The sequence below is a fragment of the Hemitrygon akajei genome, chromosome 21, assembly GCF_048418815.1.
Source record: "Hemitrygon akajei chromosome 21, sHemAka1.3, whole genome shotgun sequence".
Lineage (NCBI taxonomy): Eukaryota > Metazoa > Chordata > Chondrichthyes > Myliobatiformes > Dasyatidae > Hemitrygon > Hemitrygon akajei.
Window position 1 is genome coordinate 12,294,434 of NC_133144.1, and position 24,023 is coordinate 12,318,456.

The 24,023-nt window shown below is 43.9% G+C and overlaps 1 protein-coding gene across 4 annotated transcripts in view; it reads right to left on the bottom strand.

Moving 5' to 3' along the window:
- The window catches only part of tln2b (talin 2b), a 353,394-nt gene that overhangs the window by 134,854 nt on the left and 194,517 nt on the right, over window positions 1-24,023 (bottom strand). For all 4 annotated transcript variants that reach the window (XM_073024834.1, XM_073024833.1, XM_073024835.1 and 1 more), the window contains exons 22-26: window positions 15,738-15,866; window positions 13,114-13,227; window positions 9,562-9,675; window positions 460-594; window positions 235-363 (exon numbers count right to left, since the gene is read on the bottom strand). In XM_073024834.1, coding sequence (XP_072880935.1) covers window positions 235-363; window positions 460-594; window positions 9,562-9,675; window positions 13,114-13,227; window positions 15,738-15,866 — 621 coding nt within the window. The remainder of the gene's footprint in view (window positions 1-234; window positions 364-459; window positions 595-9,561; window positions 9,676-13,113; window positions 13,228-15,737; window positions 15,867-24,023) is intronic.

The following is a 24,023-nucleotide window of genomic DNA, read 5'->3' on the forward strand; positions in this document are numbered from 1 at the left end:
GTCACCCATCTACTCCAGAACCCAAACAGTTCAAGGCTCAACAGTTTGGGTGATGACATTAAACCACCCACTTCCTCTCAGATACGAACTACTGGTCCAATATCACCAGGCCAGGCCTGGCTCTGTGGGAGACACCCGACTGTTGCTGATGGAGGGCATGTGGATGATGTGATGTCACATGATCTACCTCTGTTAGAAAGAACCAGAATGGCCGCAGAAGCTGGTCTAACTCACCGTTTCCCCAGGCAGCGGTTTCAGTTGTCCATCCACTGCGGCCATCTTGGCATCCTGGAGTTCGTTCCTCAACGTCTGTACTGACTGCAGCGCGGAGTCGATCTCCATGGGCCCGCAGGCCTCCTGAGCCTGCATCCAAAGAATCAAATACCATTTACGCATTATATTTTCAATAAAGGCTCACTGTTAAAAGAATTTCCGTGGGTCTTTGCACTCACTACTTGCCTTTTGAACGGATGTCCTCAGCTCAGCCAGACTGGTGGCGAGGTTTTTGGCACACTGCCCCAGCTGCATGGCAGCGGCCTGGTCTGTCACCGTGGGCACAGCGGCTTTTGCAGAGGAGACCATCTTACTTCCAGGCTGGAGAAACACAATGCTACAGTTAGCCAGGACACACTCTGGCTTCTGCAGAACCTTCCACCATCTCAGAGATCCCCATGAGAAACAACAGAAAGGCAGCCACAGCTCCGACCTCGGGAAACCTTGCAGCAAAAAGCACAGATTAACAACCAAACAATCTGTTGTCTTTTTCAGCATTAACCATTGAAGGAACGTGAGGCAGAAATCTTTATCTCCCATCTGAAATTGTATCATTTTGTCACTGACATCTACTTCAACAAGTAGCGGGGATTATCTGAAAAATGACACTCCTAACTCAGCAGCACTGGAACAGACCGTCATACTAGATCTGGTGCTTCATCCTCTGAGGTGGGTGCTGGTTCAGATCCTACACACAGAGACAAGGGAGTGACCCACTCGGCCACTGCCAACATTTTGTCTATGTAACACAACGCACAAACTTTACAAGGTTTCTACTGAACGACTGCAATACAGAATCTCAGAACAAAATGCCAGCCCAAGGTTTCAGCATTATAGTAATTGTTTAATTTCATTCGGTACATTCAGCATGACCACCCCTGGTGTTGTATGTTTGGAGTTTGAATGTTCTCCCTTGGTTTCCCCACGTACTTCAGTTTCACTACCCCCACCATCACAAAGATGGTTATCCACTGTAAATTGCAGCTGTATGAGTAGACACCAGGCATTGAGGATTAGTAACATCTCCTCCTCACTGACCCTCAGCACAGGTGCACCTCAAGGCTGCATGCTCAGGCTCAGGCCCTCTACTCTACTCTCTATACCAGGGGTGGCCAACCTTTTACATTCCATGCATCAATTTTTTCAATCATGAGTTCAGATGCGCCACACAACTCTTGTACCCCCATTCAATTCTGGTAAAAATATGTTAATATAGACATATTTAGCATATATAAAAACAAGATAAACGAGACTTTTGAGTCTGTTTAGTTTTCGCCAAGCTTTTAATGTTTGGAGTTAAATTAATTACTGAGAGCAGCAGAGAATTCTTCAAATTTGAATCAGTCAATCGCGACCTCGTTTTGTTTTTAATCAATTTCATGGCTGACAATGCTTGTTCACACCTGCACGTCGTTCCGAAATGACAGGTATAGCTCTGGGCAAATTTTCTTAGTTCTGGAAAACGTTCATAGGGTAATGATCGCCGGAAATTAATCATGTCAGAAGCATTTGGGACTGAGGGAAACTCAAAAAATTTCATATTCAATAATGAATTTGTTTTCAAGTCAATAAGTTCCATTTGTATGTTACTAGGGCAGCTTCATGATCTTTTGTTCACTAAGTGAAAATGGGTTTATAAGTGCAAGTATGCAGTCTTCTTCTTTAGCAAAATCAGGAAAACGACTTTCAAATGACTCTTGCAATAACCTGATTTTTTCAGTATATGTTGCAAAATTGCCATTGTCTTCAGCATATTCACTCTGCTCTTTTCGGAAACTGGCTCAAATCCTCATTTTCTAACTGAGGGGTGAACGGTTTTAACTTCATCTTGAATACGTTGATATAATTTACTAAGCTAGGAAACAATTTGTTCTTGCCCAGGAGTTTCAAATTTAGATCATTGAGATGGCTGATAACATCAACTAAAAATGCTAAATCAAATAGCCAATTGTTATCACGTAAAAGGGTTCCCCCCTCAGGCAGCTCATTTTTCTCTTCTAGACAATTACGAAGAGTAGTTTTCAGTTTCTAAATCTACTCAGAATCTGCCCTCTAGAAAGCCAGCACACCTCACAATGAAGGACGAGATCGCCATATTCCAAATCTAACATTTCACAATATTCGCTGAACTCTCATCTGTTTAACCCTCTTAGACAATAGACAATAGACAATAGGTGCAGAAGTAGACCATTCGGCCCTATGAGCCTGCACCGCCATTCTGAGATCATGGCTGATCATCTACTATCAATACCCGGTTCCTGCCTTGTCCCCATATCCCTTGATTCCCCTATCCATAAGATACCTATCTAGCTCCTTCTTGAAAGCATCCAGAGAATTGGCCTCCACTGCCTTCCGAGGCAGAGCATTCCAGACCCCCACAACTCTCTGGGAGAAGAAATTTTTCCTTAACTCTGTCCTAAATGACCTACCCCTTATTCTCAAACCATGCCCTCTGGTACTGGACTCTTCCAGCAGCTGGAACATATTTCCTGCCTCTATCTTGTCCAATCCCTTAATAATCTTATATGTTGCAATCAGATCCCCTCTCAATCTCCTTAATTCCAGCGTGTACAAGCCCAGTCTCTCTAACCTCTCTGCGTAAGACAGTCCTGACATCCCAGGAATTAACCTCGTGAATCTACGCTGCACTTCCTCTACAGCCAGGATGTCCTTCATTAACCCTGGAGACCAAAACTGTACACAATACTCCAGGTGTGGTCTCAACAGGGTCCTGTACAAATGCAAGAGGATTTCCTTGCTCTTGTACTCAATTCCCTTTGTAATAAAAGCCAACATTCCATTCCATTAGCCTTCTTCACTGCCTGCTACACTTGCTCATTCACCTTCAGTGACTGATGAACAAGGACTCCTAGATCTCTTTGTATCTCTAGCTCTAATTTTATTCACGCACTTCACAACCAGTAACATAACATGCTGCAAATTTAAAGTTTTTCCACACAGTGACTCTTGGTGTATAATGCAGTGATATTTTAGTAGAGGACAACCTAAAAAGTTTTCAAGCAAATTTGTAGTCCCAGCGGCTTTACCTATCATTGACGGCGCTCCGTCAGTACAAACACCGATGAGTTTACTAGAATCTAGTTGTAGAATTTCTAGGCATGATTTTACTTTGTCAAATATGTCTGATCCTCTTGTTTTTCCATGAAGAGACTCAAGACCGAAGAGTTCTTCAAAGATGCTAAAATTATCGTCAATTCCTCTTATACGGATGCTTAACTGGGCTACATCACATATGTCAGCAGATCCGTCCAAAGCTAAAGAAAAGCAAGTACAAACATGGACAAGGTCTTTCTGTGGTTCAGATACATCACGACAGAGTTCTTCACTGCGTCTCGTAACTGTTTGCTTTGACAGAACAATTTCATCTACTTTCCTTTCAACATTTTTATCACCAAGACATCTTGCAAATATTTGGAGACAAGGCTTAACAATTTCTTCACCATCAGAGAAAGAATTCCATTTTTTAGCCAATGCTAAAGCAATTTCAAAGGACGCTCTGTCATTGCCAAACTTTCACAACTGCTTTTAACAAATATATTTTGTCTTCTTTTGATTTCTTCCTTTTTCTTAATCACATATTCTCTCCGTAACTCAGACCCAAGCACTAGCTTCAGTTTTCCTTCTCTTTCAGTCAGATGTTGTGTTTTATAGTGTCTATTAAGATCATGTTTTCTATTATGTGAGAAAGTGTTTTCACAAACAATGCACAACGGTTTTCCTGATGGACCCGCTATAAATAAGAACTCATTTTCCCACTGTTCATTGAATTCACGCTTACTATCACTTTCTGCTTTTCTTTTGCACTGTGATGGATAACTGAATGTAAAAACAAGGCTTAATTTTCAAAAAAGTACAAAACTGTAAGTGTTCACAAAGGACGAACAAAGCACAACTCCATAGCGCACGAGTGTCAATTGTAAACTGACTGGCAAAAACCTGCGACACACCGCTGGTGCAGACGCCTGGCGCCTCGGGATCAAACAAGTATCAAACATGCTTTGAACAGTTACGGAACGACTGCAGAACAAAAGTCCCTCTTTCCTAGTTTGACTCATTGAACATTGTTTTTTAAATTGAAAACAGATGAATGTGAAAGAAGATAACATTCGCCAAAAGAAGTGCACGAAATAATAAAACCACCAAAAATAATTGCCAAGTTTTAGATTTATTCTCTGTAAAACCCATTTTTAGCTCTAAGCTACTTGAATTTCTGTTATAGATTTTTTAATACTTTTTGCATGAGTAGGCTTACTTTTTTATTATTATCACTGGGTGCAATGCACCACTTCTAATCGTCCAATGCGCCATAGGTTGTCCATCCTTGCTCTATACACACACGACTGTGTAGCTAAGCACAGCTTCAACAGTGTGCACTGAGTGGTTGAATCTCGGGGAACGTGATGGGAGCGTGGGCAGAATGAAACATGACCGGTGCAGGACTAGTGTTAATGGGTGATTGATGGCCAGCATGGATCTGTGGGCTGAAGAGCCTGTTTCCATGATGTATGACCTATGTTCTAGAACTATGCATGCAGAATCCATCTGTGTCAGTACACGTACACATGCGTCAGGTGGCTGTTCATGAACTAGAGCTCTACATTCAACACAATAATCTCATCCAAACTTACCATCGGTCTTTAGGATCTAAGCCTCTGTACCTTACTCAGCAGATTTCAGTCAGTGAGGATCGGCAACAACATCTCCTCCTCACTGACCATCAACACAGATGCACTTCAAAGTCACATGCTTACCATACATGAATGTATGGCTAAACATCGCTTCAGCACCATATACACAATGAGTCAACATACAAGAGTGAAATAGGACATTTGGTTGAGTGGCACTGCAACAACAACCTCTGACAATGTCAGTAAAACTAAAGAGCTGATTGTTGACTTGAGGAAGGGGAAGCAGGTTGAACATGCATTGGGAGATTAGTGGTGGAGAGAGTCGGCTTTAAATTACTGGCCATTAACACCTCAGATGACCTGCCCTGGGCCTAGTAATATGAAATCACTAGGAATTTGTACAAGATCTTGTACCCTTTTGTACAAGATATTAAGAGGAATAGACAGAGTGGACAGCCAGCACCTCTTCTCCAGGGCACCACTGCTCAGTACAAGAGGACACGCCTTTAAGGTAAGGGGAGGGAAGTTCAAGGGGGATATTAGAGGTAGATAGGGTAGTTAAGAAAGCTTATGGGGTGTTAGCTTTCATAAGTCGAGGGATAGAGTTTAAGAGACGTGATGTAATGATGCAGCTCTATAAAACTCTAGTTAGGCCACACTTGGAGTACTGTGTCCAGTTCTGGTCGCCTCAGTATAGGAAGGATGTAGAAGCATTGGAAAGGGTACAGAGGGGATTTACCAGGATGCTGCCTGGTTTAGAGAGTATGGATTATGATCAGAGATTAAGGGTGCTAGGGCTTTACTCTTTGGAGAGAAGGAGGATAAATGGAGACATGATAGAGGTGCACAAGATATTAAGAGGAATAGACAGAGTGGACAGCCAGCACCTCTTCCCCAGGGCACCACTGCTCAGTACAAGAGGACATGGCTTTAAGGTAAGGGGAGGGAAGTTCAAAGGGGATATTAGAGGAAGGTTTTTCACTCAGAGAGTGGTTGGTGCGTGGAATGCACTGCCTCAGTCAGTGGTGGAGGCAGATACACTAGTGAAGTTTAAGACACTACTCAACAGGTATATGGAGGAATTTAAGGTGGGGGGTTATATGGGAGGCAGGGTTTGAAGGTCAACACAACATTGTGGGCCGAAGGGCCTGTAATGTGCTGTACTATCCTATGTTCTATGAATTGCAGGCCAGCATTTCTACTTTCTTAGGAGGAGGTTCCTTAAGGTTGTCAGAGCTGGCGGTGGTAATGGGGATTAAGCTCCCACTACCTATTAAATGCTCCCAATAGCGTGTTCCTCAGATAGCCTCTGACAACCAAGTCCAGCTCTGGGCCTTCATATGGGCTTAGTTACTAAGCCCAGCAGAATCCTTTCCACTGACAGGAGAAGGGGCAAAGGTGCCTTACTGGCGCCTTACAACCAGTCGCTTCAGGCTGATGGGGGTTAGCAGCTCATCTAGGGGAAGGAAAATGCTGATCTCAAACCTCCGCTGTGTAATGGCTGTACCCACTCATGGAGAAGGCTTCGGGAGTAAACCCCGAGGGAAAAATCCGGAGCTGGAGTCCCTAAGGCAGTCCTACGTTGAGTTCAATGCTGACTGGCAACTGCTGGTACCAAACTGTATCGGGCTCTGCCGTTCCTTTGGGTTCATCAGATGTGTGGAGAGGGGGAGCTTGCAACGTGGGCAGCAGCTTGTTCTCCGTATCGTACTGCTCTGGCTTGCTTATCAACCTGGACAGCTCGGATGCAACATCCGTGGTCGGCCCTGACCAAGAGGAGGCTCACTCCGTCACCAAACATTCTAACAAACAGGTGCACTGTTGAGAGCAGCCTGTCTGGTAGAGCAATTCAAAAGCACAGGAAGCTGCAGAGTAGTGGTCTCAACCCACTAGATGACGGGCACATCACTCCCCAACATTAGTGGTACCTACAGGAGGTGCTGCCTTAAGAAGGTGACATCTATCACCAAAGGTCCTCATGCCATCTTCTCACAGTTACCAACAGGCAGGAGGTACAGAAGGCTGAAGTCCAACACCATCAGGTTTAAGAACAGCTACTTCCCTTCAACCATGGAGTCTTCAACCAATGGGAACAACCTTAATCACAAATGTGCAGAGCAATGCCATGACCCCTTTGACTATGTCATAAAACAAGACTTGTTTTTTGTTATAATTATATTGTATCATTTTATGCTTTCTATATGAATGCCACTTCTACACGACTGTGATGCTGCAGCAAGTAAGGTTGTCAATGTACCTGTGCATACGGGTACAATAAACTTTGACTTGCCACACTGACATCTAACTGTCAATGTGGAAAATCAACAGAGGGTCACTGACCTTCTCATTGATGCTGCCTGATCCTCCTGGCAGCTTCTAGCATTTTTACTCTTACTTTGGATTCCAGTTTCTATGGTTATATACAATCTTTCTCATGCAAAAAATCAAAACATTGTTCAGGTATGTCTAGTTGCTAAAACGCAATCCAGCTAATTACTGACTGAACAGTCTAGCCTCCATCATCAGTAAAACGCTGAGGTGAGAGAGACTGCCTCAAGGCAGCGTCTGATACGCGAGGCATCAAGGAGTCCGCTAAAAATGAGGTTAGTCATCCCCACCTAGACCAAGCCAACTTCAGCTGCTTCCATCGTCAGTGGGAATATTCTTTGAAAATGACCTAATGTTCAAAGCCATTGCTTGCAACAACATCAAGTCAACAGCCACGCACAGGGCGATAATTCAAGCATAAGTTGCACTTGCCCCACCACCTCATCATTTCTGGTAACTGCTGCCTTCTGTATTAAAATTTTAGCCCTCAGATCTCCTTCAAGTTTCTCTACCCTCGCCTTAAGCTTGAGCTTGCTAGCTCTGGACTCCTCTGCCCTGGGGAAAAAGGCTGGTTATCTATCTTATTTATGCCTCTCATGAATTTATAAACTCCCTAAGTTCACCCTAAGCATCTTTTGTTTTTCTGAGAACAACCCCAGTCTATTTGGGGTCTCCTCATAACGACAGCCCTCCATTCCAGCCTGGGCAGCCTCTCTTGATAGGACAGTCGCTCTCACTCCACCCTGGTGAATCTCCTTTGGCCGGCCTCCAGTGTGCTTACGTCTTTTGATAGGTCTGTAAGACCTTAAGACATGTGAGCAGAATTAGCCACTGAGCTGAATAAGGTCTACCGTGCGCGGTAGAGTTGGAGAAAAGGACAGTCCGGAAGCACAACAAGTCTGCACCAGGCACCCACTGACACCAGTCCTACCTCAGTCCTCCTCTCCTCGCATTCCAACCATTTCCTAGAGTCCGACACTCACCTATTCACCGGGACAATTTACAGCAGCCAAATAATCTCCTGGCCCACACATCCTTGGGGTGTGAGAGGATCCTGCAGCACCCGGAGAAAATCAATGCAGTCACAGGGGGAACGTGCAAACTCCACGCAGACAGGTGGTCAGGACCGAACCTGGGTCACTGGCACGGTGAGGCGGTGGCTCTCCTGCCTCACTACTCTGCTGCGCTGGCAGTCGTTATAAGGAGACCCCAGACAGACTGGGGTTGTTCTCAGAAAAACAAAAGATGCTTAGGGTGAACTTAGGGAGTTTATAAATTCATGAGAGGCATAAATAAGATAGATAACCAGCCTTTTTCCCCAGGGCAGAGGAGTCCAGAGCTAGCAAATAAAACTTTCCTGAGTCTGGGTCCCAAATGATAGACACCCTGTAATAGAACTTTCTTGAGTCTGAGCTCCAACGGTGTTGCAATAAAGTTCTTCTTAGTGACTTGCTGGACCCACCTGCTGACCCTATGATGCACGTTCACTCCCCTGCACTTGACACTATTTCAGTTTCCTTCCATTTAGATGATAATCTGTTCTATGCTTCCATATCTTATCCACAAATTAAAACTCTATTTGCCAAATATTAGCCTAATCTCTCACTGGATCATTGGATTACGATCACACTGCAGAGTCACAATATCCTCAACACAGCATTCAGCTGCTGCATCACTGATCCCACGTATCTGCCCCTCCTCCAAGTCAGGGACAATGGAAGGCCAAGAACTGATTCCCGGAACCACGCAGGTTACACTACAGTGTGAAAATGACCGACTTATCCCATCTGTTGGCTGCGTGATAATCAAGTCCAGCACCACAGCCTCTTAACCTGTACACATCATCTTCCGGTGTATCACAAACTGGGCCAAATTGCCAAACAAATCGACTTTAATCAAAGACAGACTCAGACAGGGAACGGCAGGGGAAAGGAACGAGGGGGAGACAGGAGGGAGATTGTGCACAGGAGATATGGGCATGGGGTAACAAGGAATAAGGGTAGGCAGAGGGGATGAGCAGGTAGAAAGGAGGGGGACAAAAGGGGAACTGATGGGGAAGGAGAAGATAGGTGGAAGGGCTAGAAAGGGAAAGGCTGGGGCAAACAGTCAGAGGGGAGAGGGAGTGCAGAGACAGCGAGGGGGGCGCGCAGAGGGGGAGAGGTGGGCGGGTAGTGAGACAAGGTGGACAAAGAGGGAGAAGGGTGCGTTGGGATTGACAGGGAGAGGGGATTGGGGGGAGGAGAAACAAAGGAGAGGTGATGTGTGCAAGGTGCGTTTGGGAGCGGGGGCATGCATCACCACACAGACAGACCTGTAGGAAGTTCTGACTGGCAATAATCAGGGCAAGCTGAGCAGTCAGGTTCTCCGGGTCAGCCTGACTTCCTCGGACTCCTTGCACCAACTGAGGGATGTGATCAGCAACCGCCTGCAAAATTAAAGTGACATACAAAGTCTGAGGAAAGTGTCATGTTTCAAACAAATGACTTGCATTATTTCAAACACACCCTCCCAACCATCTGTAGGGTCAGTTGGTTGCTCTGTGTCCAGTACACTTGGCAGCAGCTCTGTACCCATGGTTGCTGAGACCTCGAAGGGCAGCAGACATATGGGACCACTGTTCTGCAGGTCCCACTCTGAGTCATGCACTATCTAACTTGGAAATATGATGCAGTTGTCACCAGAATTAAATTCAGAAATTTCTTCCTGATACTTGTTGAGGAAATGTATTGTTACCTTTCTACAACTTGTTGGCCATGTAGGCATTAAAATACAGAAGATCAATCAAACTCGAATGGGTCAAGGACAAAGGAACTAGACGAACCAGATGTCTTTTACTTGCCATGTGCTTGATGGAGGCTGCCATTTTGTGAAGCTGTTCTGTAACCTCCATTTTGTGAACTGATTGATGAACTCATTTTTGCTCTGGCATAATTGAACATGGATGCAAGAAGATTTTGCTATTGATCTGCTAAAGCTGAGATCAGTCCCACATAAGCTGTGTATAGTATGCAAAGGTAGGTTTTCAGAAGTAATCTCGTTATCTCCTAGTGTCTGGGTGACCTGGTTTGACCCAGAGTCAAATAGAACAAAAGAAGTCACCTAAGGTAAGTATATAGCCCTTGGACTACATCCAATGGGAGTCTGACACAGGTCATTCAGATGACCTCAAGCCAACAAGATTGAAGTGCAACTTTTGAACTAACGAGGAAGACTATAAGAATGAGTAGCAAAGGGGTGAGAACTCTGGAGATGAGGTATTACAAGGAATAACCCCATGCCAGGCACTGGGAGGAAAAAAAGGATCAAGCGTCTGGCCAATGGGAGATCTCCATATCAGTGTTATAAACTGGAGAGTGAGTATTGGTACGGAGGGAACAGCTGAATTCATGTTTTTAGTTGTTGGCCTGGGGTTGACATAGTTACATTGTTGTTTGCACAGAGACAATAAAGTAGAATCACTGAGTCACACAGCACACACGCACCCCTCATACAAACTCTTTTGACTCCTGCCATCTGGGAAAAGGCACCGAAGCATTCTGGCTCTCACAACCAGACTATGTAACGGTTTCTTCCCCCAAGCCATCAGACTCCTCAATGCCTAGAGTCTGGACTGACACCAAATTACTGCCCTCTACTGTGCCTATTGTCTTGTTTATTATTTATTGTAATGCCTGCACTGTTTTGTACACTTTACGCAGTCCTGGTTAGGTCTGTAGTCTAGTGTAGCTTTCTCTGTGTTGTTTTTAAGTAGTTCAGTGTAGTTTTTGTACTGTTTCATGTAGCACCATGGCCCTGAAAAACATTGTCTCGTTTTTACTGTGTACTGTACCAGCAGTTATGGTCGAAATGACAATAAAAAGTGACTTGACTTGAGATATCTTCATTTGCAATAATACCAAACCAGGCAGTAAGGGGATTTGGGTCAAATTGGACCCTAAAAAGTTGTGAGAAGGTATGAAATACTTCCCACCAAAACTTTTCAATCGTAGGGCAAAACCAAAACATATGAATTAAAGAGGCATCAGCAGAGTTGCATATATTATAAAGTGGAGAAACATTCGGGTAAAAACTGGACAGCTTCTGTTTAGAAATGTCCCCTTACTGCCTTGTTTGGTATTATTGCAAATGAAGATATAACTTTAATTACTCCTAACCTACAGGTTTTAGTTTTTACCTCTCTTTTAGCAAGAAGAGCAATCTTGCTTAAATGGAAGGAGTCTACCCCTCCTACACATCTTCAATGGCTACGTGATATGATGTCTTATTTAAATTTAGAAAAGATCCGCTGCTCAGTCTTAAATTCGAAACAATCTTTTTATGGTATTTGGGGACCTTTCCTAAATTACTTTTCCAATTTATAAAGTTTAACAGTGCACAGACTTTTATGTATATTTTTGTCTTCTCTTCTTAAGTGAATATGTTTTTTTTCTAATTATCCATTGTCATCCATCAGCTTTTTTCTTTGGTAGTTGGTAGGGGGTTGACTTTTTTTATATATAAAAAATTTCTTTTATGATGTATGACTTATCTTTAAATTTTTGATTACAGAGTGGTATACTTTTATGTGCTATGCTATAACATTTTGATCAATTTTATTACAATATATGAATGTACACAAGTTATGTTGAGATGTATCTATGTGTTGCACTCTGTAAATCTTGTTTTTTCTTCTGAATAAAAATATTGTAAATAGAAAAGACTTGAGATATGACTGGGATCCACCCAGCTCACCTGTGCCTGTCTACACGAATCCCACTTGCCTGCACTAGGCCTCTATCCCTCTCATCATTTCCTATCCAAGTACCTGTCCAAATACTACAACTGTACCTGCTTCACTCCTCAGACCTTTTTTAAAGGTCTACCCCCTCATCTTAAATCTGTGCCATCTAGCTTGGAACTCCACTGCCCTTGGAAGAAGTCCACCTCCAAGGCCCTCATAATTCCTTCAACCCCTAGAAGGTCATCCCTTAGCCTCCCACATTCCAGTGAGTACAATCCCAGCCCACCAATCTCTCCTTGTAACTACAGGCAACAACCTAGTGAATCTTTTCTCGATTGCTAGTATATCCTTCGTGTAGTGTGGGGACCAGAACTGCACACAATATTCTAAGTACAGTATTATCTAAATAATATTTCGTACAAATGAAACATGGCGTCCCACCTCTGACACTCAAAGCCTCAACCAATGAAGGCAATCAGACTGAATGGCTTCTTCAAAGCCCTATCCACCTACTTTTAGTGGGCTGTGGGCTTTCACTCCAAGGTCTCTCAATACATATATCAACACACCTCTATATGTCCTACCAAGAATTTGATTGCCTAAAGGGCAAAGGGATTCACCAGGGTATTTCCTAGAACGTAAAGCTGCAGCTATAGGAAAAAAAGATTTGATGAGACTGTTTGTTCGCACTAGGAGGCTGAAGGGTGATCTTCTAGATGTTTGTGAAGTTATGACAGGCGTAGATAGTCAGTCTTTTTCCCAGGGCAAGGGAGTCCAGAGCCACAGAGCACGGGTGTAAGGTGAGAGGCATGTGGGCATCTGGAATGCACTGCCAAAGAAAGTGGGAGACAGATACCATTACAGTATCTAGAAGACTTTTGAACAGGTACTTGGATAGGAAAGGTGAGAGATATGGACTTTGTGCAGGATTAGTGTAGACTGGTATTAATCGACAAGCTGAGTCAAAGAGCATCCTGATAATGTTAAGTGCTGCGCTCGATTTCAAAGTGCAATACCTCACACTAGGCTGGATTAAATTCAACTTGAGGAGCAGTTCAAAAAACATTTGCACCTTTGAACTAACCTTTATTGAATGCGAACAGAGACAGACATGGAAGGATCAGGAGTCCAGCGGGTACTCACCTTACAACTCTGGACTAGTTGCTGCTGGGCAGCCGTGTTCTTATTGGATGACGATGCATTCTGAGACGCAGCGATGGTCTGCGTTGCAGCGGCTGCTGCCTGCTTGGCTGCGTTCTAGTTCACAGAGAGACACACATCATGAGTAAGCGTTGCACAGAGTGCGTTTAACCCTGAACATGTTACTGGTCAACTTGGACAATCCTTATCCACAAATCTGGCAAACGTCAGAGTCTGTCCCACCAGTGCAAACTTTGCCAACGTTAGTTTTCAGATACCACAGAAACTCATTTGACTCCAATCAAGACCATCACTCAGATTCTTCCTCGGTTAGTCTAAGAGAAGGAATTAATGCCTCACCAGAGAGGAGTGCTTTGAGGAAATAAACAAGGAAGACGGGTTTAAAACAGAGGTTAATGGGCTTTTGATTGGTCAGGTGTCAAAGATGATGAATCAGCTATGATGGAATGGCCGAGCAGACTTCATGGGCCAAATGGCCTAATTCTACCCTGAAGTCTTGTAGTCTCAAAATGCTAGAGGAAAAAGTAAGCCAGGGAATTTTTTAAAAAATCAACATTTCAGGCTGAGACATTCCAAAGAAACATTTGATATTTATTCCCCTCCGTAGAAGCCGCTTGACTTGCATTTCGTGTGAATTCCCAATCTCTCCTTTAAACTTCCCCCCCCTCACTTTAAATGCATGTCCCCTTCTATTTCACATTTCCTCCCTGAGAAAAAGACTGACTGTCTACTCCATCTCCCTGCCATAATTTTACAAACCTCTATCAGGTTTCCCCTCAGTCTCTGATATTCCAGGCAAAGCAATCCCAGTTTGCCCAACCTCTTCTTGCAGCTCACAGCTTCTAATCCAAGCAGCGTCCTTCTGTGTGGGCACTGGTGGTGAGCGATGGACTTGGAGCTCCAGAACTCTGTACATCAGTCCTGCCATTAACTGTGTACTGCCCTTTACAATGGACCTCCCAAAGTGCAATACCTTTACATTTGCTCAGATTAAACTCCACCTGCCATTTCTCTGCCCAACCAATCTATATTCTGCTGTTCTCTATACTCTCTACAAATCCAATGAACTTCATGACGTCTGCAAACTTACTAAACCTCATGTCTATATTTTCATTTATGTACCCTCAGTGGCCACTTTATTAGGTACACATGTACACCTGCTTGTTAATGCAAGTACCTAATCAGCCAATGATGCGGCAGCAACTCAATGCATAAAAGTGTGTGGACATGGTTGAGGTTCGGTTGTTGTTCAGATCAAACATCTGAATGGGGAAGAAATGTGATCTAAGTGACTTTGACCATGAAATAATTGGTGGTGCCAGACGGGGTGGTTTGAGTATCTCAGAAACCGCTGATCTCCTGGGGTTTTCACATATAGCAGTCTCTTCAGTTTACAGAGAATGGTGCAAAAAAAAACCAAACAAAAAATTGCAATGTATGGTAGTTCTGTGCGTAAAATGTCTTGTTCATGAGAGGGGTCAGAGGAGAATGGCCAGACTAGTTCAAGCTGACAGTAACTCAAATAACCATGCGTTACAACAGTGGTGTGCAAAAAAGCAAATTTGAACATAAAACATGTTGAACCTTGAAGTGAGTGGGCTACAACAGAAGAAAATTACTAACATACACTCAGAGACACTTGATACTCTGCAGAAGACCCAGCTCCTTAACATGTCTCACTCTACTCCACATCCTCCTTCCTAAATACCCACATAAGTTATTCCATATCCTCAGACTCCAAGCTTAAATTCCCTTCTTTATCAATGGGTGGTCCTATCCCCTGCATACTTATCCGCTTAGTTTGAATATCAGTATAAAATGTCTTGAGATTCTCTTTAGTCCTACTTGCCAAGGATATTTTCTGGTCCCTTTTGATATTCCTAATCCCTTGCTTGAGTTCTCACCTGCTAACTCTATATGTCTCAAGAGGCCTCTCTGACTTTAGCTTCCTAAAACTTGGCCTCCACTTGCTTTACCTTTTTTACCAAGTTGATAACCTCTTTGCCATCTTACCCTGCTATCCTTTTGTTCTCTTCTCCTTACTGGAACCAGCCCTAATTTCTTGATCATCTGGTCTTTAAACAATACCCACTTGTCAGATAAGGACTTGCCCAATAACAGAATCTCCTGATTAACTCTCTCCAGCAACTGTCGCACGATGTCATAATTTGTCCTCCCCCAACTTAGTACTTCCCCACAAAGTTGAGACTTATCCCTCCTTGTAACTATGTTAAAACTTGTGATCACTATTCCCAAAATGCTCCCTCAATAAAAGGTCAATGGTCTGTCCAGGCTCCTTTCCCTAAACAAGGTCCAGTGTGTTCCCTCCTCTAGCTGGACGACCCACGTACTGTGTTAAGAAATCTGTTTGAAAATACTGAAGAAATTCTGCCCCATTTAAGCTTCTTGCACTAAGGAAAAATTTAGTCAATATTAGAGAAGTTGAACTCACCTACTCTGACAACCCCGTTGCTTTTCATAATCTGTCTACATATTTGTTCCTCTGTTTCCTGCTGACTATTGGGCACCCTATGGTATAATCCCATCTATTGTACACCCTAGGCTGAGGACTGTAGTTAAGAATAAACATCCTGAAGAAAGATTACCTCCAGTCGGTTAATTAACTTCTTCTTGATGGCATTCTGAGCAGCTGAATTGGTGACAACCCGTAGGCCCTCTGCTGCCTCCCGCAGCTTCTGCTGTTGGTCCTGGTTCTCTGGATTAGCAGCTGCACCCTGCAGAGAGAATCAATCACCAGAGGTTACCGACCATCGACTGCAAAGGGAAGCTCTATCGCAACACTAGGGGACCGAACACTTGGGAGTTGAGTATCGGAGGGAGCACAGATTCAGTTCCTCATCCTTGCTGTCCGGGTGGACCTGAACCTCCATCACGAGTTGGAGTGCTACTGCCGGAAGTATCAGGGTACAGTGAAAAGCTTTTCTTGCATTTTGGTTATACAAATTAAATCATGACATATTGCATTGAGGCAGAAGATAAAACAGTAACAATTGCAGAGTAAAGTGTAACAGCCTCAGAGAAAGGCAGTGCAGGCAAGGTCATAACGAGATAGATTGTGAGGTCAGGAGTCCATCTTGTCACACTTGGAAACAAATTAATAAAAGTGGGATAGAAACTCTCCGAGCCTGGTAGTTCATGCTTTCAAGTTTTTATATCTTCTGCCCAATGGAAGAGGGGAGAAGAGAGAATGCCCAGGGTTGAAGGGGTCTTTGATTATGATAGCTGCTTTACTGTGTAGACAGAGTCCGCAGGGAGGAGGGCTGGTTGCTGTGATGTGCTGAGCTCTGTCCACAACTCCCTGTAGCACCTTCACTCAGTCTGCAACAGGGAGGATATCCCGGTGGCCGACCATTTTAATTCCATTCCCCATTTCCCTTTCCGACATGTCGGTCCATCTGACACGATGAGACCACGCTCAGGATAAAAGAGTATCACCTCATATTCCGTCTGAGTAGAAACATTGAAAACCTACAGCACAATTCCATCCCTTCGGCCCACAAAGCATGTCCTTACCTGAGAAATTACCTAGGGTTACCCAGTCTCTTAAAAGACCCTATCGTATCTGCAGCCTAGTAAAGCCTCTAGTGCCCCTCCACCTCCCATTTCTCCCTTGTTCCACTCTCCTTCCCATCACACACACTTACTTATTTACTTGTTTATTATTTATTTGTTTCATGGGGTGCCATGTAAAACAGGCCCTTCCGGCCCTTCAAACAGCACCACCCAGCAGCCCCTAATTTAATCCTAGCCTAATCACGGGACAATTTACAATGACCAATTGACCTACTAACCTGTAGATCTTAGTCCTTTAGGAGGAACCCAGAGGAAACCCACACACAGACTCTTACAGATGATGTTGGAATTAATCTCAGACACCCCAAGTTGTACGTACAAGCGTTGTGCTAACTGATATGCTACCACGGCACCTTTATCCTACAGCCCTTTACCTTTTCCACCAATCATCTCTCAGCTTCTGACTTCATCCTCTCTCCTCCACCCACCCACTTACCTTCCCCTTGCCTGGTTTTACTATCACCTTGTCAGTTAGTACTTCACCCCTCCCTCCATCTTCTTAGTTAGATTTCTTCCCCCTTCCTTTCCAGTCCTGATGAAGGGTCCAAGCCCGAAACATCAACTTTATTCCTCTCCATAAATGCCGCTGAACCCGCTGACTCCTCCAGCATTTCTGTGTGTGCCTTGCTGTTCAACAGTTACATTTAATGTCGGAGAAATGCATACAATATGCATCCTGAAATTCTCTTTCTTCGCAACCATCCACAAAAACAGAGGAGTGCCCCAAAGAATGAATAACAATTAAATGTTAGAACCCCAAAGCCCCCCCCCCCAGTTCCCCTCCCACGCACAAACAGCAGCGAGGCGATGCAAGGCAGTAACAGGCCGAGCAGACGGCATACCAGGCCAGGGCGCATCTGGGTGGGTCGCTATCTCCAGGGCGTGCCCCTCATTGCAAAAATGCAGACAGCGAACAGCATTTCTGTGGGATATTCACCAAGGCTGACTAACACAAAGATAGTGATCAGAATAATCAATTTGATCAATGAAATCCACCCAGTGTTCAAAGTTAATTGCATTTAATCATTTAAATGAATTCAGAAACAATGAACATTGTAGATCGACTGCAGTGTCCTCAGCCCGACCATCTTCACCTCCAATCAACTTCCTTGAATGTTAAAGTGAGGAGCCAGGATGCTTGCAGCCGGCTACAGAACATTTGGCACCAGTGACGATTCCCCCGGTCATGAGACAGTCCACAACCAAAGGAAGCAAGGCCCGGATAAGATCTGTGCCTGAGCTGGTAGGTGCCAAATAAGATTTGCGTCACACAAGTGCCAGGCAATGACAAAACCCACCACTGGAAAATAGGGATCTCATCTAGTGCAATGAGAAAGGTTTAATTACTACTCTTGTTGTCAAGTAGCCATTCTCTGACAGAAATTGGCAGCAAGTTTGACAAAATCCACCACTGGAAAATAGGGATCTCATCTAGTGCAATGAGAAAGGGTTAATTACTACTCTTGTTGTCAAGTAGCCATTCCCTGACAGAATTTGGCAGTGAATTTGAAAGTGATGTGATTCAATGCAAAACCTGAGTCTCAAGTTTAAACCAAGGGAATGATGAAGGTCTGAGGGAAGAGTAGGCTGTGGTCGATCGGGAGGGCACATCGAAGGGTTTGACAGCGAACAGGCATTTGTTCACATTCAAAGGTGCAAGAAAAATCCCTTTAAAACACAAACAGTAGTATTTACTCCCAGTCTCCTGGCTTTTCTGTATAACATTACCCGTAGTCACTAACTTGTGCACAAGGTCATACCTAGCCTGTTGGTCATGCTGTACGTGGTCAGGCTGTAACCACAAAAACCCAACAGGAAAAGTGACAAGAAAAATTAAAGAGTGTTAAGTCCAAGGAATGAGCTAATGGGGCTGCCAGAAGTCTATGACCAGTGGCCTCCCATGCTGATAAGCATTGGGAACTTTAATGTTTGTCATTTACATTAACAAATCAGAGAGGATAGTCAGAAGTCTGAAAAGTGGGTTCTCAGATGATTAGAGAAATGATGATATTCTGGATAGGAAGAAGGTTGCCCAATGTTACGATGATAAAAGTGTTTGGAAGGACAGCAGGGACCTGGGAGTACACATCTCATTGAAAGCAGCTATGGAAGTACAGAGAGAGTGTTGACATCATTCATCAGTCAGGGCATCAGATATAGGAGCAGGGATATTATGTACCGGTTATACAAACCACTGATGAGACTGTACTTATGAGCAACACACACAAAATGCTGGAGGAACTCAGTAAGTCAGACAACATTTATGGAGGGCAATAACCCATCCACATTTTGGACCAAGGACCCTAAGTGGTTGGCATGAACCAGCTGGGCTGAAGGGCCTCTTTTGGTGCGTCAATAGTGTTGAACGTCATGTTACTCTATGACTGTATGGACATAATATATGGTAGGGCCCTAGGGAGCGTTAACAGAGAGAACTTGGGGTATGCCCATAAATTCATTAATGTGGCAGCACAGTGGATAAGCTGGTCTCATTGGTCACAGCATAGAATGTAAGAATGGAGACATCAACGTTATAACACCACATCTGGTCACAGATTTAAGGTGAGGGGCTGTGGTGAGCTGAAGGGGAATTTGGTTGGCCACAGAGAGCAGTTGGGGCTTTGAAAGCTCTGTCTGAAGGGTTGGGGGAGCCAGAGATTCTCATTACCACTAAGAAACATCGAGGCAGAGAAGGCAACAGATTTAATATGAGTACATAGGATTAGTGCAGGGAAGGACTAGTTATTTCTGTGCTGTACAATCTATGATTCATTCTGCTAAATATATTAGGACCAATCCAGGGACACAAAACTGGGCATTTAAGGGGCACAGTGATCATCAGCAGTGCTAATACATTCCACCAGAACCTGCAGCACCCCTCACTCTGCCTAGCAATACAATCAAGCTGAGGACCAGTCTTGGTTCAACAGAGACCAGCAAGTTGTCACTGTGCTTCACCAGCGCCTGTTTAAGATTGGTCTGGTGAAGCACAGCACAGAAACAACTGATAATTGCTTTATTAATCAGACTTTTTCTTGAAAATGTTCACTGCTATCAGTAGCCTGTAACTTCCCATTCGGAGTCCAGCTTGTGACCTGGCATTTTTGCGGTGTGAACTGAAGTCTCAATGGTGTAGGACCGTTGTGGCGTGGTGTGTACAGGCTGAATCAATCTGGCAGGGCCAGGGCCAATGTTTGGTTGCTGGAGTGGTCTTGGAGGCGACTCAAAGTGGCAAAACCAAGGTGAGGCAGCAAGGCCCTGGCCCAAGAGCAAGGAGCAAACTGGGGTTTGACCAATTTAAGCACCAGGCTGAATTGGTATGGGCTGAATAGAGGCAGCAAGTCCCAAGCCTGGGAGTATATCGAAGCAGAGTGAGGAATGACCTGAGGTTTGGTTGATTTAAGTGCTGGGCCAGTGAGAAGGTCAGGGTGTTGGGGCCAGAGGCTAAGGATAGGCTGGTGTTCAGCTCACTGCTCTGCAAGGTTTACTCACCTCTGCGCTGAACTTAGGCCGGGGCCTGCAACTAACAGGTTCCTGGACCGGCTGCAGTGATGACTGGCTTCGTGGCTGAAATTCACTTTCATGAACTTTAGTTCTGAATGTTACTTTTATTGTTTGAACAACTTGTTTTATTTCTGCACATTGCGGATTTTTTATTCATGGGTTCTATTGGGTTTCTTTATTTCGTGGCTGCCTGTAAGGAGACGAATCTCGAGGTTGTATATAATGTACAAACTTGATAATAAATGTACATTGAACTTTTGAAAAGGTACGTGGAGAGAAAACACAATGAATAGTTAAAAATGGCAAGGCTAGGTTACAGAATTAAATGGATGCTTCCAAAATCCCCTGGGTTCTGGAGTGATTCCGACAAACACAAAATCCAAAAACCACAAAATGTTTTCAAGGAAGGAGGATGTCAGAAGAAACATCATCCTAATATTGAGAAAATGTTGGACTCCATTTCGAAGTCCGGTAATAGCAGGTCATTCGAGGGACAGTTTTTAAAAAAAAATTAGCAGAGTCAACATGGTGCCACGAAAGGGAAATTATAGAGTTCTTTGGGGATGTAAGAAAGAGATGTGGGATTGGGAATATTGTAGCGTGGATAGGAAGTGGATAACTATCAGATACAGAGAGTTTGAATTAATGAGCCATACTAGAACAATTGGTATCTGCTGGATGCCAGAAGGCCTCGACTGTTGGTAACCTGTACTGATGATTCAACTGAAGGAAGTGAGGGCACTGGAGCCAGAATTGTTGCTGAAGCAAACACACACAGGTTGCAAGTTGGGACGACAACATCAGGAATTTACAAAGAACATTCAGGTGAAGGACTGCTACCCTGAAATTCTCCTGTAAAATGTCTTGATACAATTTTAAATTCATTGTTCCCTCAACGATTGCAAGGTGTCCTGGCCCTGAGGCAGCAAAGCATCCCCAAACCATGATGCTCCTTCCACCATGCTCTTCACAGTTGGGATGAGGTTTTGGTGTTGGTGTGCAGTGCCCTTTTCTCTCCAAACAAAGCGGTGTGCATTTCTGCCAAGAAGTTCAACTTTTGCCTTATCTGTCCACAGAACATTGTCCCAGAAGTGTTGTAGAACATTCAGGTGGTCTTTTGCAAACTTGAAATGTGCAAAAAAAAAATTCTGCAGTACAGTGGTCTCCTCTGTGGTGTCCTTCTATGAACACCATTCTTGTTCAGTGTTTTTCTTACAGTGGACACATGAACATGAGCAAGATCTGGAGATTTCTGTAGCTCTTTGCTGTTACTTGGGCTCGTTTACACCTCTTTCAGTATTGCACGTTGTGCTCTTGGCAACAGTACTGAATTCTCTCCATTCATTTACTACTTCTCTCACTGTGGACTAATGAACAGTCAGGTCCTTAGAAATGCCTTTGTAACCCTTTTTAGCTTCATGCACCTCTACAATTCTTCTAAGGTCCTCTGAAAGTTGTTTTGATCAAGGCATGCTGCACATAAACAGATCTTTCTTGAGTAAAGCAGGCTCTGTCAGTAACCTGACTTTGTGTGCCTTTTATAGGGCAGGGCACCTCTACAACCCACACCTCCAATCTCATCTCATTGATTGGAACACCTGACTCCAAATAGCTTTTGTAGAAGGCACTACCCCAGAGGTTCACCTACTTTTTTGAACCTAAACTGTGACTGTTTAAATGGTGTACTCACTATTGACAAGAAGTAGTACAATTGAGTGTTATTAGTTTGGGCAAATGGTGTTTGTCTATTATTGTGACTCAGATGAAGATCAGTTCACATTTCATGAGTAATTAATGCAGAAAATCAGGTCATTTCAAAGGGTTCGCAAACTTTTTCTTGCAACTGTGTGTGTGTTAAATAGCTAAATAAGTAGTGAAAAAAACAGGAAATAAAAAAAGTAGTGAGGTAGAGTTCATGAGTTCAATGTCCATTCAGAAATCGGTCAACGGAGGGGAAGAAGCTGTTCCTGAATCTGGATCAGTTGGATTAACGGGCCAAGGAATAGCAACTGGCATTCAGTGCAGGAAAATGTGAGGAAAGGACTTACACAGTGTTGCACAAGACATCGGAGAAGGCACATCTGGAGCGCCATGAACAGTTTTGGTTACTTTGCTGAAGGAAGGACATTATAGAGCTCGAAAGAGTGCAAGGAAGATTCCCAAGAATGTTGCCTGGACTTGAGGGCCTGAGATAGAGGGAGAGGTTGGGCAGGCAACAATCTCATTTCCTGGACTTCTATTACAGAGCCGCTGTATATAGAATCACGAAGGCTTGGCTAGGGTGAATGCACAGTCTTTTTCTTGGGAGAAGGGAATCAAAAATGACAAGGCTTAGGGTGAGAGGGGAAAGATTTAAAAGCCATCTGAGGGGTAACTTCTTCTCCAGAGGGAGGAGCATATAAAGAATGAGCTGCCAGAAGAAGTAGCTGATGCCGGTATAACAACAACACTTAAAAGGTATTTACAAGGTCATATGGATAGGAAACGTTTAGGGGGATATCAGCCAAACATGGGAAAATTGGACTAGCTTAGATGGGCTCCTGGGTTAACAGGGTGGCCCCAAGGACCTGCTTCATGCTCTGTCACTCTAAAACACTGTGACTGAGGGGAGTGGGGTCAGAAAAAGAAGATGAGGATGAGGTTCTGCCCTCAGAGTTATGAACCTGGAACCCTCTAAACCCAAGAGATCTGGAGGTGGAATTTACAAATATAATTGAGGAGGAGACCGATGAAGATGTAATCACAAGGAGACAATGATATGGAGAAGGGATGCTGAAGCCTGGATTGGATCGTCATGAATGCATTGAAGGGTGGAGTAGGTTCAGGGGGCTGGGCAGTCAAAAGCCACACACCAGACCAGAGGTGTCTTTGTTCAGTGGATTAAAAACATCTCATAGTTGCTATATTACATAATTTATATTCCGCTCATCAACTGGAGAAAGCACACTTCAGACGGATTTGAAAGAATCGGCTTGAGAATTCCAGGAAAGCAGCCCCATCCAACCTGAAAATGACTGCCTTCCAGGAAATCTTAAATTACCACCAGGACCGCTGAAACATTTCCCTGCTAAGTTCTGCTTCAACTCCATTTAAACCAGTCCAAGACACCCGTTGCCAAAATAAATATCACTTTAACCTTGGCTACTCACCAGAGGAAAGCGTTAGAATTTTTGAGAAACTCATGAACTCCAACCTTAAAATCTTTGTACGCTGCCTGCACTAACCATGCTATTTTGTTTGCAATTAGCTACATTAGGTCCATGACACACCACGGATTTCCCTGTAGGGAGACTTGTCCCCATGTTAGGAATGACTAAGACCAGAGAAGCACAGACTTATAGTGGGGAGTAGGAGGTTTAAAGGTGATTTAAGTAAAATTGTTTTCATCCAGAGGGTGAGTGAAACCTGAAATAGGAGGCCATGAATGCAGAGGCTCTCACAAGATTTGTGCAGCAACCGGACAAGCATTTGCATTGCTAAGCTATGGTAGATAGGGACCAAGTGCTGGTAGATGGGATTAGTACAGAGATGATGTGATGGTCAGTAATCACGAGGTGGGCTTCAGGACTTGTATGTTGCACAACTTTAAGATACCATTATTCTTTCTACTTCTCTTCTAATATTTATATCTGTTCACTTGTAATGCTACTGTGACATTGTAGTTACCTTTGGGATCAATAAAGTATCTATCTATTAAATTTCTTGGTGTTCACCTGACGGAGAATCTCACCTGGTCCCTCAACACCAGCTCCATAGCAAAGAAAGCCCAGCAGCGTCTCTACTTTCTGTGAAGG